Source organism: Saccostrea cucullata, unplaced genomic scaffold, assembly GCF_032062105.1.
Source record: "Saccostrea cucullata isolate Sc308-1 unplaced genomic scaffold, CSIRO_AGI_Scuc_v1 ctg2014, whole genome shotgun sequence".
NCBI lineage: Eukaryota > Metazoa > Mollusca > Bivalvia > Ostreida > Ostreidae > Saccostrea > Saccostrea cuccullata.
In genome coordinates, this window is record NW_026936947.1 from 1 (window position 1) to 19,566 (window position 19,566).

General features: G+C 33.1%; 3 protein-coding genes across 3 annotated transcripts; all 3 read left to right on the forward strand.

Moving 5' to 3' along the window:
* The first annotated feature begins 1,814 nt into the window (after positions 1 to 1,814).
* On the forward strand, positions 1,815 to 3,531 carry LOC134246917 (uncharacterized). The gene is made up of 3 exons (XM_062729262.1): positions 1,815 to 2,010; positions 2,836 to 2,926; positions 3,018 to 3,531. The coding sequence occupies exons 1-3, from the start codon at positions 1,815 to 1,817 to the stop codon at positions 3,487 to 3,489; spliced, it is 759 nt and encodes a 252-aa protein (XP_062585246.1). The 3' UTR covers positions 3,490 to 3,531.
* A 3,066-nt stretch (positions 3,532 to 6,597) lies between these two features.
* On the forward strand, positions 6,598 to 7,925 carry LOC134246920 (uncharacterized). The gene is made up of 3 exons (XM_062729263.1): positions 6,598 to 6,781; positions 6,986 to 7,076; positions 7,297 to 7,925. The coding sequence occupies exons 1-3, from the start codon at positions 6,598 to 6,600 to the stop codon at positions 7,739 to 7,741; spliced, it is 720 nt and encodes a 239-aa protein (XP_062585247.1). The 3' UTR covers positions 7,742 to 7,925.
* Positions 7,926 to 12,314: 4,389 nt separating this feature from the next.
* LOC134246922 (uncharacterized) lies at positions 12,315 to 14,905 on the forward strand. The gene is made up of 9 exons (XM_062729265.1): positions 12,315 to 12,381; positions 12,809 to 12,871; positions 12,995 to 13,062; positions 13,207 to 13,303; positions 13,652 to 13,722; positions 13,937 to 14,024; positions 14,156 to 14,287; positions 14,543 to 14,616; positions 14,851 to 14,905. Exons 1-9 carry the CDS (start codon positions 12,361 to 12,363, stop codon positions 14,903 to 14,905), a joined length of 669 nt encoding a protein of 222 aa, XP_062585249.1. The 5' UTR covers positions 12,315 to 12,360.
* The last annotated feature ends 4,661 nt before the right edge of the window (positions 14,906 to 19,566 follow it).

Consider the following 19,566-nt stretch of genomic DNA (forward strand, 5'->3'; position numbering starts at 1 on the left):
ATGCACACTTTTATATGTACATGTAAGTGTTTAGGGCTTCATTAAGTTTTAATTACTCATGATGAACAAGCGCCCTTCTCCACTGCTACTCAACTGATAATACAGTCATGTACTTTAAGAATTTGCAGCAATGTTACTTTCATAGCTTTCAATTTCACCTAACTAGAACTTTCTTCAGTATTCCATTAGAATAGAGTTGTTTTTTTTTTTTTTTTTTTTTTTTTTTTTTTTTGCATTAGAATATTTCTTCCCTTGACTTTCTTGAGCAGTTACAAAATTATAAAGAAATGTCAGGTATGAATTGTGATCATTTATTACATGGCATTATTGGATTAACAGTCGGAGAACTTTTTAGAAGGTTGTGAAAGTTTAAATAAAACTTCCAATCACAAATTACACTATGTACACTAATGCTATATCTTATCGCAGTAAAACTGACGAATTTGCTGTGTAAATAGACAAACCCATGAGTCTGATTTTTCAACGTGTATATGGATCCATGATTTTTATGAAACATGTGCTGAATTACTTTGATAAGTTAACCTCAGAATGTCAACCTGCACTGGTCAACCGTCCATCCCTAACGGATACCCCACAGGCAGCCCTAGCGGCTCCCCACTGACTATTACTTTTGTCTGCAACCCCGGACATACGCTCTCAGGAAATCCAACGTACACTTGTGATACGAAAACCACCAGCTGGCTTGGGAATGCTGAATGTATTCCTTGGTACATCAAAGATGGTACGGTTTTTTTTTTTATTCAATTAACATTGTAGTTTTCCATATGTAATTTGTTTCTTTTTTATGTGTAATAAAACACCGCAATTTCATTTAAGATGGTTCAGCAACAATTACAGATTTTTTGGTCATTTATTTGTGAAATTCTTTTACATGTGATGTATTAAGAAATAGAGTTTGTATTGAAGGCAAAGGATGACTGAGCTTTTGAGTTGAGAAAAAGTCAGATTCATTTGATGAGTGTAACACATCGAAATAGATTATAAAGAAATGGGTATTTTTACCAGATAAAAAATGGCAATATCTACAATACTAAACTTTAAAATGTTAAACAATGAATAATATATAATTTACCTAGAATTATTTTTCAATTCAATTCAATGGATCTTTCGTATACATGTAGTTATATACAATTCAACATTTATAGCTAATAGTGATATATTTTAATAGGTTTTCTATTCATGCAGTGTCATACCCAGTCAAATTTTGAGATTTTTGAAATTTCGAGATAAATGTATTATTTAATACCACTGGGATTGTATGTCTTTTAATTATTTTGTTATTTCAAAATTCTTTTCACCTTTTCTGTTTTTACTTTGTGTAAAGGCTTTCTTTCTTAATTAAAGAATAAAAGCAATAATCAATCCAAGAAAAACCTCATCAACAACGTTAAAAAAAGTAAGGTGGAAAACCAGTTTTGTGCATTCGTACAATACCTGTTAAAGTATTTGTTTGTAGTTGTGCAGGTAAATACTTATATAATTATTTACCTGTATGTCCACGTATCATTCTTGTTGAAGTTTATCCAGAATGTCAAATGAACGGTTGATATAATTGAAAATTCAGAAAAACATTCTGATAACATTCTAATCAGAGAAAAACAAATTTCTTTTCAATAGTCCTTAAGACTTTAATTTTTGCTGGGTCATTCAATTCAAATTATAACATTCATTACCTAGTCATGACCTAAGGGTAGGGTTCTGAATCATTAGAAAAAAAATTATCTCTCTGATTTTCGTTTTTCCAAATGTATTTAAGTGCAATACATGATCCGATCACCATTAGAATCACCTAGATGAGTTGTGATATTCCCCCGTCTTTGCCTAATGGCTACCCAGTGACTAGTATAGACTCTAGCGGTCGGGAACCTTCTGTCCGATTTACATGTAATCCGGGATATACTTTATCCGGAGCTCCTAATTTCTACTGTAACAAAACATCTCATATCTGGTATGGAAACACGGTCTGTAGTCAGGAAAAACTACCAGAGGGTGAGTTAAAAATAATGTTATGAAATCCTTACACTTTGACTATATAACATTCAATTTAGTACTAGTACTCGTATTATAACATTAGGTAAGATACATGTATGTTACATGCACTGAAAATTAAATTGATAACAGTATAGTAAAGCTTTACTCTTATCTTTGGATAAAATATGTCTTTTTTAAGATAATGCATATTTCAATAAAAAAAGAAATATCTGCAATACTGGTACCCGTTTCGTTATGATCCTACATTACTGAGATTAATGTGTTTCTACTCAAAATTAATAAGATTCCGTAAGTCACTGACCATAATTGTCTGGATTTCTTCGAATTCAAAATAAAAACTTATCTCATCCCCATCCAAACACACTCCCCTCTCGACTTAAACTCGCAAATAAATGCCACTTTAATATTATAATTAAAACAAAGCAAAACCAAACCTAGCGTGAAACGTGCTACAAATGAATATAATTTGGTTTTTTTTTCTTCGTTTTCAATTTAAAAATACAATGTACTCTCAGTCGTAGGACAGCACCTATTGTTCTCTATTTAGAGGGTTTTTAATACCTACGTCGTGAGGTTGGATTGACCATAATAAGAATAGGTTTATTGTAGTTTATCTAATTGGTACTGATAAATGCAACAATTTAATCAAGGGGACATGGCTAGCAGGTAGGTTAATTGGTTTCCAAATGTTTCTCAAATAGGAAATAACAAACTCATGTCACTAGAAAATATACAACATAATGAGAGTAAGTAACATTTTTTTAATTCTGAATTGTGGTACCAATATTGATATTATTAATGTCAATAAAATTCCATTTTCAGTTTGGTTTTGGCTCCTGATCGCCCTTGGATCTCTAGTGGCAATAGGAGCAATAACAGCGCTCTGTGTTTACTGTTGTAAACGATGTTGCTGGTAAGCAAAGAAAAAAAATCAAAAATAAATTTTAAAATGTGAGAAACTTTGATACATATAATAAGAATTTTTCATTACAAATCTTCAATAGGCGTAATCGAATTCGGAAAGTAGGACCGATCCATGACGAGGAATACCCTCCCGGTGTCTGTGGCGGATGTTGTGATTACGGCGGAAGTTGTGATGTTTGTGGTTGCGTGGACTATAATGGATGTTGCTCGCTTTACGGGTGCTGTGGTTATCGTGGTTTCTGTGGTTGCGGTTTTTTCACGTGTTGTCGGTGTTGCAGAGAACCAGATGACACGCATGTGCAAGGCAATAGGGGTTTACATGAGAGAGGCAGAAGACGAAAGGGGAAATGGTGGACGGGAATTCTTTCTAAAAGGACAAATATGAAAGCGAGGCGGAAACGAAGAGACCTCTGGCGGCGGTGGCGTTCCAGCAGGCCCGATAATCCAATGGATGATGAAGTATACAACAAAGTCAGGAAAAATGCCAAGGCGATCGCTATATGGCTCCCACATTCAAACCCAGTGAGATCCAACAACACAAGCACAAAATAATTAAACAGTACATGAACATGTATTCTTTTTTGTATTGTGATTAATTTCAACTGCATGACTTCAAGGATATTCTTTATGGCCGTGACTGAAAAATGCAAGTTGATGTGAAAAAAAGTTAGCATTTTTATGATTTCGACATCTATTCAAATACAATGTATGTACATGTATATGTATATGTGGTTCATGTTTCTCTTTTTATTGATTTTGTCTCGGCTCGATGCACTCTTTTGTATTTGTAATTATAAGTAATTTACATGATATCTTTATTCAGAAGAAAACAATAAAAATATTGAATTTTACTATGGATCGGTCCTACTGCGTTGTACAGGGTTAAGCTGTTTATCTTAACAAATATTTTTTTACAAACACATGAGCATTCTGTACAAAACTAAGATTCATATATATCAATTCTGTGAAAAAAATATCATTTATGTACACATGTATTAATTATATGGTTCATATGAAGAATATTCCCTAATTCGATACTCAAAACATGCTCCGATAATGCAACATCCTCGTTTGAAGTCTGCATGTCAAAAAATTCATTGTCGTTTTCTAGGCATTTGATCCCACACCCAGAATTTCGATGGGTCGACCTGCGCGTTTACAGTTTCATATTTTTAGCTCACTTGAACACTATTCAAGTTCAAATCAAAAGACAATTCCAACAATACAAATCAGGAGAAGAGCACACGAATCTCTAAAACATCAGATATTGGATCAGGTACAATGGAGGAGCGAGTATCTCCTACCGTCCGAGGTCATAAACACTGTGTGCTCCTTGTCATGATCGGGAATTAGATAACAGAAAAACCCGTAACCAATTATAAGTGTGTATACATTTTTTATGAATAGTGTATATAACACTTAGTATGAAATAATAAATTGTATTTGCTAACAAGGTCATTAGTACTGTATTGACCTTGCATAAAACTTACTAATGACTTCAAAGGAGCCTCCGAACAATCTTGTTCCATCAACTTGTTTGTCAATAGCATACCTCGTATTTGAAATTGTTCAGTGATAGCATTAATTTTGACAATGGAAGGCTCCCAAACACAGTTCTCAAAATTATCAGAAATACCCTCCTTCATTACATTAACACCATAACATAAACCACCTGTAACAAGATCATATGACGAACACGCTCTTGCGTATCGAATCATTTCAGAGAAAATATTGTAATTTCATATTTCATCTCCGGTGCGTTGCACATGGGTATACGTGTTACGTGCTCGCGTTTTTCTGGGACAACCCTCGTAATATCAAGAATGTAAGTTTGCTTTACATAAATGCAACGTTTAAAATTTTTAAGAAATTCATCATGAGCAATTTTTATTAGCACGATGATTGAATTATAACTTAAAATTAAATGATTAGGGATAAATTTAATATATTATTTCCTAACATGTACATGTACACCGTACAGGGATATCTTTTAATTTCATTCCTCGATTATTATTGACAGAAAACAATTAATTATAATACGAGTTGTGATCTAGAAATGTGCAACATTTTTTCAGAAGAATTTGTCATCTTTGTAATCAAATAAAAGTACGTGTGTCAAGATTAGCAAATCATTTTTGTTAAAATTGATGTCAAAGACATATCTTTCTCAAGGAATCATGACCTTTGCTCCCGGAAAAGATACAGAAGCCATCTATCTGTGATTAGACTATTGTAATTTTGTTTCTGCCACAGCCATATTCTGTATATCAAAATAATGATATATGAAAATAAATAAAGAAATAGAAAATACAAAATTAGGTTTTCATTTACACGTGTGTTACAACGCACTTTGAAAAAAAAATTTCAAAGTGCGTTAAAATTTGGGACCAAGCTAACGCACTTTGAAAAAAATATTTTTTTTTCAAAGTGCGTTAATATTGACCATATTAACGCACTTTGAAAAAAAATAAAGATTGATCAATATTCCTTCAAATAATCGGTATGATAAATAAAAAATAAAAGGGAAAATTAACGTCTCTTTAAGAGTGACGATTGTTTAAGTTCATTTATTCGTTTCTTCTTTTTTTTTAAATTCTATTCTTTTATTAGTAGATGTAAAGGTGTATAGGGGGCACTAACAGAGGACAGCTTCAAGCAACTTAGCATTTATCATAATAAAAAGGAGCCAATTTGATTTTTCAAAACTTAGAAAATTCTTTCCCTCTCATACGTTTTACTGTACTTAAAAATTTCTAGTTTTCATCTGTTTTAAATTAACTCATTTAATATTGAAAGTTTTCAACGTCATACCAGTTAGGTAAATACATAATTATATGAATGCTTTGAGTATAGCATAGACATCGAGACTGGGCGAAGGGCCAGGGGAGGGGATGGGGGGGGGGGCTAAGCCACCCACTTATTTTGGAAAGATATAAAGATCGTATAAGCATTGAAAATGTAGCGTACCCTTTTTAGGTTTATTGCTCCCCTCCCCCGTTTGTAACCGACGCTTATGTATTGGAAAAATAAAGATTTGGACTGAGGGATCTCATAACCGTCTTCTTCTCTTTTCGACGGGAGTAAATCAATTCATTTTTGAGGTAAGGGTTAGGTTTAGTTTTTTGAAAGATAAATAACAAATAAAATCTTTCCATGACTAAAATATGATTTTTTTTTCAAAGTGCGTTAAGTGTCTCCATGGTAAAATATATTGATGTAGACTCTTAACGCACTTTGAAAAAAATTTTTTTCAAAGTGCGTTATTGGTAACAAACTCGTTTGAACGCACTTTGAAAAAAATTTCAAAGTGCGTTGATTTTGTCCCAAATTTAACGCACTTTGAATTTTTTTTCAAAGTGCGTAATTTTTTCAAAGTGCGTTGCCACACACGTGTTTCAATTAAAATTTCTAGCATACATGAAATGGTCTATCAGAAAAGTGGTCGGATTGCCAAGTTCTTTCGGCACAATCAATGATTCAGACTTTTCAATCCCTATCAAAACGCAAACAGGTCAAAGGGGTCAATTTCAACGAACTGCGATAAAATTTCACAACTAAAAGTTAGTATTTTATTTGAGACATTGTCGATTATTTTTCTTCGGTTTTCATTGTTAATACCGGTATCTAAATGCACATCTCTGGTTTAAGAGGATAAGGATAATGAGCTGCCCTACCCTGCCTCCTTCCATTCCGCATGGCCATATTTCAAGTTTTGTATCCAGTACGTCAGCCGTGTATGAGTGTGATGGAGCTTATTCTATGGTCGGAAGTTCTGTATCAACATGCGATTCTACAAACAATTGGATAGGCCCTGGGAAGTGTGAATTGTCATTCGTTGATAATGGTATGTTTTTGATCAGTTCCTTTTCGGTATGTGTGATTTAAAGGGAGTGCCTTTTCTTCCCTCCAAGAAATCAACTCCTAGTGCAACGTTTAGTTATTAATTTCAATTTTGAAATACAATGTATATAAGCAATTAATACTTTTTATATTGTCTATTTTGTAAAAGTTATATATGGAAATTTTACATTTATTTTTAATTTTATAGTCTGGTTTTGGCTTTTGATCGGCCTTGGAGCTTTGTTGACCATTGCAGGGATAACTCTGCTCTGCGTTTATTGCTATCGTCGTTGTTTCAGGTAAGATTTGGGCATCAAATAGTTACCATTAGGTCCGCTTGATTTTTTTTTCAGAGGCTGGTTCAAGTGCATTTTTTTCTCTTAAAATGCTAACATCAAAAACGAGCATAAGCAGCCTTCATTCAAAACCAAAAAAAAAAAATTATAAGAAAATTTATTATAAATGTATTTTATATTTTTGTAACAAAAGAAAATAGTCAAATATAGGACAATATTTCAGAATGAGGTCAAGAAGAACAAGGCCTAATGAGGAGGAAAATCAGAAGTCAAACAGAACACCCAGAACTCCCCGTGAAGATCCCGGATGTTTTGAACATGGCGGCAAATGTGACTTGTGCTGTGTAGATTACTACGGATGTTGCTCATTACTAGGGTGTTGTGGATACCATGGTTGCTGTGCTTGTTTCTGTAGTTGCTGCAGGTGTTGCAGAGAACCAGAAGAAGGTCCGGGAATTTCGAGCCTCCCCGTTTCCTTTTTTCGCAAATGGAGGAGGAAAGCAAAAGGAGGGAAGATAAAAACAACCAGACCTGTACTCGTTCTTCAATATGAAAAAGACAAAAAGAGATCGGTCGTTAAAGCGTCGAAATCGGCCAAAGTTCCGGTGATTCCACTATGGCTGCCCCACAAAAATCATGTCCGAGATATCAACACAAGCACGAGATAACCATTGGTTTAAATTATGATTAATTGAAGTTGATTAACGAATATTTCAAATACACTTTTAACATTCTCCCGCCATCTGCTTTAATTTACGAGTGCGGGTTATCTCATTGTACTGAGAACAGTCATTAATAGGATTCTTGAGAAACAGACGATGGATATTTTTTTTTATCCTCTGCCTAGCTATTGTTATGCTTCGCCCAAATGTTATTCGTCTAGTAAAACGCATGACTTAGTGTGCTTAGACATAATTTATTTAACATCAACTTAGATTTTATGTTAGATTTGAATTTGTTACTAAGTCTGGCAATGAACATGTTGGAGAAAGTTTGATATATGCGAATTTGGGTTTATCCTCTTTTTGAATTCGTTGTTTGTCATGTACTAAAAAAGTATACTTTTCTCTTTAAATAATATATGTAAATTCAACTAAATACATTAAATCTAACATACATTTAGATAAAACAAATGTAAATAGTATGAAAAGACTGTTATGATATCAGTGATAAATATATTTGTCGAGGATTTTTTACTGATTAAAAAAAAACAAGAAGAGAAAAGGAGTTGCCAAAATTACGTAAGACTTTGTTATTCATTATCAAGGACTTGTGTAAATGACTTTTTTTAAGGACCATAAAAATGAAAAGACCCCTTATATTTCACTTTATATAATGACTGCATGGAGATAAAATGTGGTACCATGGTCGGCTCTTAAAGTCTCTTGAAGGTTTTTAAATTTATAGGTAAATATACGCTTTTTCCCGAAAAATATCTTTTTACCTCGCCTTTCTCTAACACAGTCTTTAATTGATGTGTGAATTAATTAGTGGACTGATACTAGTACATCATATTTTTAACAATCTATTTCAGATGGGTAAATTCATTGCATTGGTCATTTTCGGAGTACTTTTGATTACAGCAATGTCTATATTAATGATTTTATGGATTTATCATCGCTGCTTTAGGTGAGATAGTGGTACATACAAGTATTTACCCCAAAATACCAGTGACTTTTTATAAGTATAATTATAGAAAGGCGACATCGATAGGTTCGACATTAGCTATTTTGCATTTCAAAGATGTCTCGGTTCACATTTGAGTAAATCGATTTCTTCAATTTTCATTCAGGTGATTCTTGCAAGTAACAAAATTACCAAATTGTCAAAAAGATCGAAAAAGAAAAATGTTTTATTAAAAAATCATATTTAGAAAACTTTGACTTGTATTTTATTATTACCAGGATCTCAAACAGAGTTCGTTCACTACAATATGATGATGAAGAAGGAACTAATTATAACCAAACGCCGAGGACGGCCAGATCCCTGTACGATCCTGAAGGATGTGGTGAAATGTATGACTGCTGCTCATTTCAGGGGTGTTGCACATGTACATGTTGTTGCGAATGTTGCACAGGAAAAGAAGGGGAGCAATTTCCGGTTACCGTCTTTTTTGTTCAATTATCGTAAAATTCGAGGATTTTCTTTTTTACTCTGCTTTCCTGCAGTGTTTTATTATATGCAAATTAAATAATGTTCCCATTTTCGAAAATTTTGGTAAATTTTCTACCCAGGGTGTCTATCTATAGTAAAATGTGCATGGAGAATAAAGCATACCCGTTTTGTTTTTATTTCGTATGTACAGCATTTGATAAATAAAGAACTTACGAAGATTTAATCTTTTTTAACTATAGAGCTGTAAAATATATACATGTAATAGTTTTTTTTTCAACTTTGAGATTTTTGCTTGAGTGGCCAAAAAAGATCCTGGGGTAGTGTAGATTTCAAAATGTCTAAATTATGATCAGTGGGGTAGGGCCTCTTTTATTTCAACTTTGAGATCAAAGGGCGGGGCCACAATGGGGGATCAAAGTTTTACATAGAAATATATAGGAAAAATCTTTGAAAATCTTCTTCTCAAGAACCACTGGGCCAGAAAAGCTGAAACTTAAAAAACACAATTTTTAATGTTTTATTATTAAAATAAGATACTGGTGACTTTTTCCCCTTTTTATATGTGCAAATGTATGCATGGGGTCATTATTTTGGCACCCAAAACGTAGTTTGGACGTCAATGGTTATTGTAAGACCTACTGTTAAAAAGTTTTATTTGAGAGTCGGAAGCATTATCAAGAATCGCGACTTCCTTTTACTCGTGAATACTTCTCATCGCTAACCGTTGTATTTATTTGAAATAAATGTATTTCCTATGTCGCGAAAAGTAGCAGCCGCAGGTGCATTCCAAACCAAAAAACATCAGGTGCACAGTATTATTTTGGTCAAAATGTTTTCGAAGATTGGACAAGCTTTACATAAAATATGACTACTTGGTGCAGATCAATAGCTCTCCAAAAACATTTTGATAGTTCGGTCTGCTAATGAATATGGATGTCTGTTTGTTTGATAACAAAGTTACGTGAATTATTGAAGCTTATATATACAAGTATTGATGAATCTGGATCTGTCTGTCTGTAAGATATCATATATATCTTCAGATTAAGAAAGTCAAAAAGTACATTTATTTAACACATTCAAAATAAAGACCAATATAGTGTAGATGTAATGATTTGGTTGTGGATGTTATATGGATAACTCAATTGTATAATGATTGATTGGCATTTTATGAAACATTCTCATAGATTGAATTAAGTTTCACCTAAACACCATAAACTTTCTGAAGATAACCAAATAATATATATATATATAAGCAAAACGCAGTTTACATGTGCATTTTGCTGCATATCTTACTTCCTAAATGCAAACATTCTCCTGTTGCAATATCACATGAATTTCGACATGCCTGTGGACAAAAATACTGGCATCCATGTCCGTAAAGTCCTACAGGACATGGCAATCTACAGTTGCTAAAAATTACTAAAAGTAATTTTAAAATAACGAAGAATAAACAAATGTCATGTATACGTAATGATACACATCTGCCATTCCTTTTTTAAAAACAACTTACATGTACATGTTCCTTTCTCTGCCACATTGAATTCTTGATGCATAAAAGTAAATTAAAAGGGTAGATGCCACGCTGAGACAAATCATTTTTATGCGCCCGGATCGATAGTTCCGAGGCGTATATTGTTTTTGTCCTGTCTGTTTGTCTGTTTGTCTGTCTGTCTGTTGTCAACTTTAACCTTCGAACAATGAGAGACAGAGACTTCCTATTTGTTATGCATACTCCACCAATAAAGCTCTTTCAAATGACACCAAGGTCAATGACCTTGTGACCTTGACTGTGACCTATTTGCTAAAAAATTGCTTTTTTCAAATTTTCGCCATAACTTTTGAACCATGGGAGATGGAGACTTTATATTTAATATGCATACTCCAACAATGACGCTCTTTCAAATGACACCAAGGTCAATGACCTTGTGACCTTGACTGTGACCTTTATGCTAAAAATAGATTTTACAAACTTTCTCCATAACTTTTGAACCATGACAGATAGAGACTTCAAATTTGGTGTGCATACTCCACTAATAAAGTTCTTCAAATGACACCAAGGTCAATGACCTTGTGACCTTGACTTATCTTCTGAAAATATTTTTTGAACTTTGTTGCCGTCGGGCGCATAGTGTTTCACAAACACATCTTGTTGTCAATTCTTTAGGTCACTATATACACTTGAATATAATTTATACACTCATACAAACAGAAATTTAGAGGTACGTTCATTTCCTTCGTTATATGTTTCCTCCATATGAAATATGTTCGGAATATTCACTCAGTATTAAAACACGCCTTTAAGGAAGTACCAGGGACAAACGATTTTGCTTCATTATAAGCGTCATACGTTATCCGTTAAGCATGTAAGTTTACAATATATTGTGAAATCACTTATTTTCGTGTGTTTTTGTTGTTGTTGTTTTCGAGGAATCGAAAGACCCACGGATTTAATACCACCACGAAATGTAAAATATCGTATGTATTCCTAATAAACATTTTCCAACCACGAAATAAAATCCCCACAAACCAAAACTATTTCTGCAAACCTTGAAATATATATTTGACCCCTTGAAAATAGGTGATCTTATAGTATTTAATGAAATCCTGATCACTCCGCTGTAAGCATCATCAAGTCATTATGATACGTTTGCTATAAGTCTGAAATCTTGATAGCTATTGTAAAATTGCCACAAAAATTTTACAAATACATGTAATACATTTTAAAATTGCCACAAAATTTTACAAATACATGTAATACATTGTAAAATTGCCACAAAAATTTTACAAATACATGTAATACATTCTGCCAATTGATTTTATTGTTTTATTGATCTACATGTAAATGTACAAGTATGAAATTTGACATGATTATGAATTAAAACGTATCATTTTGGATTTTTGTACATAGCTACATTTTATCGACCTGGCTAATTAACATGGAAGAGGAAAATTAACCTCATGGGATACTTTGATTCACTCCAACAGAAGTCGGAAAAACATTATGAAACATAATAAAGAATAAGTTTTCTCTCTCTCTTTCTCTCTGTCTCGTACTAATGCCGATGACATCATAGACCAACTGACGTCACAAAGCTACTAACGTCATAATTAGATATCATTTGACATTGTTTGTGCACATAGCGAAAATTCAGTGTAGATTTTTTTGTGGAAAATGGAAGTAAAAGGAGGAGAGGTAAGTTTTTTTTTTTATCTTTATCAGATACTTATAGTTTATAAATTATAAATACTCAGACAAGGTTACTGAGGTACGCTTGCATAGATATCTTTGTAAAGATAACCAGAAATCGAGTTTATGTTGAAATGTAAATATTTAGGTTTTCAATTGTTTGACGTCATAATACCAATGACGTCACAATATCAAGGTCGTCATAATGCTTTTTGCATTATTCTTGGTTACCGTTAAGTTGTTTATTGTCTTTCACTGTTCGTTGAACATTATGATGGCAAGTTTATCAGAGGTAAGTTATATTAAAAGTTTTAAAACACTCATTTATAATTAACCCTTTAATAATTAAACCGGCCTAATATAATCTATTTTTTTAAATATACCAGTATAATAAGATAAATGAGTTTAACTGATTTTTGTATTTTAATCGTAGAACTCTGACAAGCTGAGGGAATTCGAAAGTCTCGGGGACCTTGACTACCAGGAATCAGAAATGGTAAAAAAATAACATTGCTTCTTATACATGTATTTTCATCAAAACTTGTATGACCTGTAAAATATATATATTTACTGCCTGAGCCAAAAGTCATTATACATTTTACATTTTATTTGGTTTTAGATAGTGCGAAGCATCCTTGATGGTATATTGGACATGGTTTGCAGAAATGTTCATGGTACTGAGTACAGGTATGTGATACATGTGTATATAAAGTCACTAAAATTATTTTTATTGTTATTAGCATGCAACTTTTACAAATATTTCGCCAGTGTTAACACATCGTGTATATTTCCGGAAATGTAAAAGGTTTTTTGTTTCTTTATTTTTCTCAGTGTTGGCAAAGAACAGTCAGTTCTACTGCAAACTTCAGACGACAGAATCAAAGCAAAAAGGGATTTGTATCAGGAACAAAGAATAACAGAAAAGAAGGTAAAAAATAATGTTTATATGAAAATGGAGATGAATGTACATCGCATCAATTTTCGCGACAACTTTTTTTTCGTTTTTCGGTACTTATCAGCAAGACAAAATTTTCACGAAAGCTGTTTTTTTCTGCACACATCCTTTGCAAATATATAATTCTGTACCAAAATTAAGTCCTCTCTGTAAATATGTGAATTTTAAAGTTTAACAAATAGTGGTTTACATTTGTAAGCATGCAGTTCCTTTACCATTGCTTTAATAATTTCTTTAAGGAAAAAGCACAATTCACTCCTTAAAATCTTTGAGTTCTGAGGAACACAATTGAATTAATTGTAATTTATTATTAATCAACAGATATTCCGCAGAGTTGCACGGGAAACCGTACGAGATTTGATCATTCTGGCGACCAGACAGGCTACCTCAAGGTAAATGATTTGTAATTTTACATGTTACATTCTTTAAATCAAGTGATCTCTCTTTTGCCATTCTAAGCCAACAATATACCATTCGAACATTTCAAGAGCATATATGTATAGATGGAAAACATTGTTAATATCATATTTATATATACATATGTATATTGTTATGATGCATTATTTTCAAAGCATGTTGAAGTTTTTTTTTTTTTTTTGCTTTTAGCATGTTTAGCCAAGACAAGGGACAGTCAGCTATTCCCCCGTTCAGATTTGCAAATTACAACACACAGAAATTGAAAATACAAAAGAAGGTATCTACTGAACAGAGATATTTATTTCAAATACATAATATATCTCATATTATATTTTGTATACTAGTTGTACCATCTCTGACTATTGTTTTCTCTAATAATGATGTTTTAATTGTTTTAACTTTCTGTAGGTCAAGGTCATGATTGGATCTGAAATCGTTCACTATTCCCTCACCCTTTCAAACAGACCTGCAAAATGTGCTGAAGTAACGAGCATGGGGACACAGAGGTCTCTTGAAGACCACAGAAAAATAACTCCAAAGGTATAAAAGTTCTTTGTAGGCCGGCGTGCATTCTTCTAAAATATAATTTATTCTATTCTTATCATTTATGTACGTAAATTTCTAAAATATATACTAAATGTAATTTACGTAATCTATGCATCTATAACTTATACAGTTGGAATCCATTATCTCGAATTATGTTATCTCGATCACCCATACCTCGAATATCAGAGATATGCTGAAGTGAGTTAACTGTCCCAACCATGTTACATATTATTCTTTTTTCGTTGACAGCCAATGTACAAAGCTCCAGAGAAAATTGTTCATGATCCTATGATCCAAGCTTCACCTGACAGTGATATTCCTGGGTATGTATGTGTTGCTTGTTACTGCCAGGCTTGAAAAAAATAATTGAAAAACAATAGACAATTTTAAAATTATTGTCATTTCCTTCGTATGTCTCCTATCTGGCTGCTACTGCAACTTGTATAGTACACATATCAGGTGAAATGATATACATAATATTTAGTAATTTAATAATTGTAGAAGGAAATCCAAACAAAAATATATTTATGTGATTTTTTAATTTTTTTTATTTATAGCACTATAATAGCTTTCCCAGATCCAGATACCAGCAATGAAATGGTGCGTATTTGACATATTAATTGATGGTTTTTAACAGTAAAATGACCCCCCCCCCCCACAACATTTGTAGTAATGTGAATCAATTTTGACTTGTAGGAGGCCGATCCCGTGCCGACAGGCTGGAGAAGATTTTTGTGTTGTGGCAAAGCACAGAAAAAACAGGTAAATATCCACTCCTTTTCATTTCAATTTCAATTTCAGTTTTTTTTCCTTTGAGAATTCTGATTTTAACAAACTTGATTTTGTATGTAATGCAGGATTTTTACACACATTTGACTTTGTACACCTTTCATTTTTAGAAGAAAAAAAAGAAGGAGAAAACTGGATTTCTGAGCAGATTACGCCGCTTGTTTAAACGTTGACAAACTATTTTTTTTTTGTGTGTGTGTGTGTGTGATTGTTCTATTTTATCATTTAAGACTCCTGAAGAAAACCTTTTATACTGAATCATTATGACACTATTTCATATGGATAAAAAAATTAACTTTTTATTACCATCACAATGAGAACAGAAAGATTTGAATGTCATCAAAATAAATTTTATCTTAATGTTCTTGTGTATTTGTTTTTATTTTCAAATTATTGTTTTCCTCATGTATTACATCTTACGAAGTATTGCCTTGTGAACAGTATTTCATGCAAAGGTAAAATAAGAATAGTAAACGATTAAAAAATCTTTTTTCACCAGATAGATTTAAAACAATAAATAAATTTTGTTGATTAAAAGCAAAGGGGGATAACTCTTCAAGGACAGGTCAAGGGGAAAAAAAGGACACCTTCTTCTATGACATATTGAGACTAAAACATGAAGATTATATCTACATACTACAGAGTATTCAGCCAATGTATATCTGTTATGCATTCAAATTCTTTGAATCTCCAGCTATTATAATATAGGCTATTATAATATATATGGATCGGATACGTTGAATTGTTTAAACATTTTTCTTATTCTGTGGTGGAATGGTGAATATATGAATTTAATTCTGTACAAACCTTTTGGGAATGTTTTCCTGTCTATATGTATTTATATTTAGGAGGAACTAGAAAAAATTGATCAGAATATCTTGAATAGTGATGCAGTTGAATATGTATTAGCATATAAAGTTTGACACCAATTTCTTTAAAGTGAGGTCAAGGTAAAAGGAAATGCCAACGTCAAGTCAAACAATGCTGATGCAGTTGAAAAGTGCTCATGGCATTCAAAGACGTCGTCTTTCTTTTCAAGGCAGATCGACGTAATTCCAAGATATTATTTTATTCATAAACAAGTAATAACCAAAATGTCCATATTTAAAAAATAAATAAATAAATAGATGAAATAATAATAATAACTAGAAAGTCTGCTATTGCAAGCAATAGCATATGTAGCCCCGTACTGGACAAGACTTTCATTTTTATCATCACTAAAACAATGGTCCATTAGCTAAGCTTGGACAACCATCGAGTCGTATCAGTCCTTTCCGTTGGAAACGGAAGACCTTAATTGGGTACATCCCACTAATTATTTTTAGAATCGGTAGTAGAAGAAAGTAGTGCAGGAAAAAATTACAAGTTCCTAAATTTGCAGACTTGCATCAAATAAATTGGGCAGATGTACTGAACTGAGCCTCATACTTGTTAATTGGCAGTATCTTTCCTACTAAAAAAGCTTGGCAAATGTAATTTATTAAGAAGATCAGCCGAATTATTTTGTGTATTATAACGCCAGTGAGAACTCTGAAATTTCCCTACTTTCACTTTCATTTTTAGAGGTTCTACCGGAAAACGAATCGGACATGCCACCTTCAATTCGAGCATTTCTGCATTGCACAGGGCTGATGTTTGTTATGAGATGATAAATCATGTGTAAACTTTCTCAGTTTAGCGGAATCATGAACATTTTCGGCGAGATGAATGTTTTGTTTACAGTGGTGATCAAGGCTTCGCGCACCTGCAGGAGCGGATCCAAGGATTTATGAATGAATAAAAACTATGGAAATGACGTACCAATTTTCTAATTGATACATGCATTATCTAATGAAATTATTAATATAAAAGTAATGGAAATACAAGAAAACGCGAAATGCTAATAAATGCAGCTGACAATCGTTATTTTTTTAATAGATAAAATAAAATAATTATAAATTCAAGAGACAAAAGAGAAGGAGAATGAATGTTGGCCAAATATCAAATCACATCAGGAGAACTGAATTTTATGAATGAAACTTTTAAAATGTTACTTGTAAGTTGTATATGTTATATCTGTGTATTCTACCTGGCTGTGCGCTTCCTTCGGGGGGGGGGGGGGGGGGGGGGGCGGTCGTCTTGAACATAGAACCTTAGCCATAACGTTTGAACGGTAAGGGCTAGGGCTTTCCTATTTCAAATATGTATTCTTGTGAAAAGAAGTTTTATTGGATACGAAGAACTTTGACCTAGACCTTGGAGAACACGAGTACATCTTAACCTTTTTTTCTGTTTCGTTTCTATGGCAACTGTGAGCGACTCATTACAATTATTTTAAAAATAGAAACCACTTTGACACATTGCATGGAATAAACATTGACAGTTTCAAAACGATTGCTTGAGTAGTTATTGAGAAAATTGAAATTAAAGAATTTTAACTTTCCCCTGGTTTCCATGGCAATAATTGATTATTTGAAAATCGCAAAACTACAATTACTAATCACTAAAATAAAAAAAGTTTCATGACGAATGTTCAAGAGACCAGAGAGAACACTCGCGGACAAAATTCGTCAAAATTCGTCGCTTTTTGCAGGTTTCCATGGCAACGGTAGCCATTTTGAAACTGAATGACCACATGGCACAACAACAACCAGTGATCGTCCTTTGAGGAAAGTTTCAGGAAGATTGTCCCAGCCATCTCCAAGAAAACGCCTGGACAAAAAAACATGCGTACAATAGCAATATGTCTCCCCGACTTCGTCTGGGGCGACATAATACAAGAGGCCCAAGGGCCTTGAATCGCTCTTCTGATAAATTGTACAATCTATCACTTCTATTAGAAGCCTCCAACTCTATTAGTATCATAAGACCCAAAATGCATCAACTTACAAAGTTTGATAATATTTAGCCAGTTAAGACTGAAGATATTATAATATAATTATCAAATACCATAAGTAGGTCAAAGTGACCTACCTTTTGATTGGAATTTTCTGAGGACTCAAGATACATTAATTGACAAAGACTGATGATTCTAATTAATTAAGTATCTGAGATATTCAAAAGTAGGTCACCATGACCTACTTTTTGGTCAACTTTCTCTGAAAACCCAAGATGCATCATCTGACAAAGTTTGACAATTCTAAGCCAATTAGTTCCAGAGATAATTAAATATAGCCATCAAATGTCAAAAGTAGGTCACAATGACCTACTTTTTGGACGACGTTATCCAAACATCCAAGATGCCTAAACTGAGAAAATTTGCTGATTCTAAGCCAATAAGTACCTGAGATATTCAAAAGTAGGTCACCGTGACCTACTTCTTGTTGGACATTCAATGAAACCGTAAGATGCCTCAACTGACAAAGTTTGATGATTCCGAGCCAATAAGTACCAGATATAATCAAATATAGCCAAAAAATGTCAAAAGTAGGTCACAGTGACCTACTTTTTGGTCGACGTTCTCTGAAAACCCAAGGTGCCTAAACTGACAAAGTTTGATGATTCTAAGCTAATACGTACCTGAGATATTCAAAAGTAGGTCACAGTGACCTACTTTTTGGTCGATGTTCTCCGAAAACCCAAGGTGCCTAAACTGACAAAGTTTGATGATTCTAAGCTAATACGTAACTGAGATATTCAAAAGTAGGTCACTGTGACCTACTTTTTCAACATTCTCCGAAAACCCAAGATGCATCATCTGACAAAGTTTGATGATTTTAGGTCAATAAGTACCAGAGATACTTAATTATAGCCACAAAATGTCAAAAGTAGGTCACTATGACCTACTTTTTGGTCGTTACTCTCCGAAAACCCAAGATGCATCAACTCACAAAGTTTGATGATTCTAAGCCAATAAGTACCAAAGATATTTAAATAAAGCCATAAAATGTCAAAAGTAGGTCACCATGACCTACTTTTTGGTCGTCACTCTCCGAAAACTAAATATGCATCCACTCACAAAGTTTGATGATTCTAAGCCAATAAATGCCTAAGATACTGAAATATAGCCATAAAATGTCGAAAGTAGGTCATCGTGACCTACGTTTTGGTTGACATTTTTCAAAGACCCAAGATGCATCTACTGACCAAGTTTGATGATCGTAGGTCTGAAGGTAATCAAAATATGCATTTTAAACAATTTGAAAACAAATGTCGGCAAAATTTAAAAAGTAGGTCACAGTGACCTACTTTGTTATAAATATGTTTTAAGGTCCCTAGATGCATCAAAGTACAAGATTTGATGATTCTAAACCTCCCAGTGTCTGAAATAATGGGATTTAATGTTTTTAAAAGGATAAGTCATAAAGTTCAAAAAGTAGGTCACAGTGACCTACTTTTAAGTTGACATTGTTCAAGGACCCAAGATGCATCAACTGACAAAGTTTGATGATCATAGGCCTTAAAGTGTCCAAAATATGCCTTCAAATCAATTTGAAAACAAATCCCCGCAAAATTTAACAAGTAGGTCACCGTGACCTACTTTTGAGTTAACATGATGTGAAGTC

Coding starts and splice junctions, on each gene's coding strand:
- LOC134246917 (XM_062729262.1), top strand. CDS start 1,815: ATGAGTTGTGATATTCCCCCGTCTTTGCCTAATGGCTACCCAGTGACT. Junction 2,011..2,835: donor TCAGGAAAAACTACCAGAGG/GTGAGTTAAAAA, acceptor TTCCATTTTCAG/TTTGGTTTTGGCTCCTGATC. Junction 2,927..3,017: donor TGTTGTAAACGATGTTGCTG/GTAAGCAAAGAA, acceptor AATCTTCAATAG/GCGTAATCGAATTCGGAAAG.
- LOC134246920 (XM_062729263.1), top strand. CDS start 6,598: ATGAGCTGCCCTACCCTGCCTCCTTCCATTCCGCATGGCCATATTTCA. Junction 6,782..6,985: donor ATTGTCATTCGTTGATAATG/GTATGTTTTTGA, acceptor TTAATTTTATAG/TCTGGTTTTGGCTTTTGATC. Junction 7,077..7,296: donor TGCTATCGTCGTTGTTTCAG/GTAAGATTTGGG, acceptor ACAATATTTCAG/AATGAGGTCAAGAAGAACAA.
- LOC134246922 (XM_062729265.1), top strand. CDS start 12,361: ATGGAAGTAAAAGGAGGAGAG. Junction 12,382..12,808: donor TGGAAGTAAAAGGAGGAGAG/GTAAGTTTTTTT, acceptor TTTTAATCGTAG/AACTCTGACAAGCTGAGGGA. Junction 12,872..12,994: donor ACTACCAGGAATCAGAAATG/GTAAAAAAATAA, acceptor ATTTGGTTTTAG/ATAGTGCGAAGCATCCTTGA.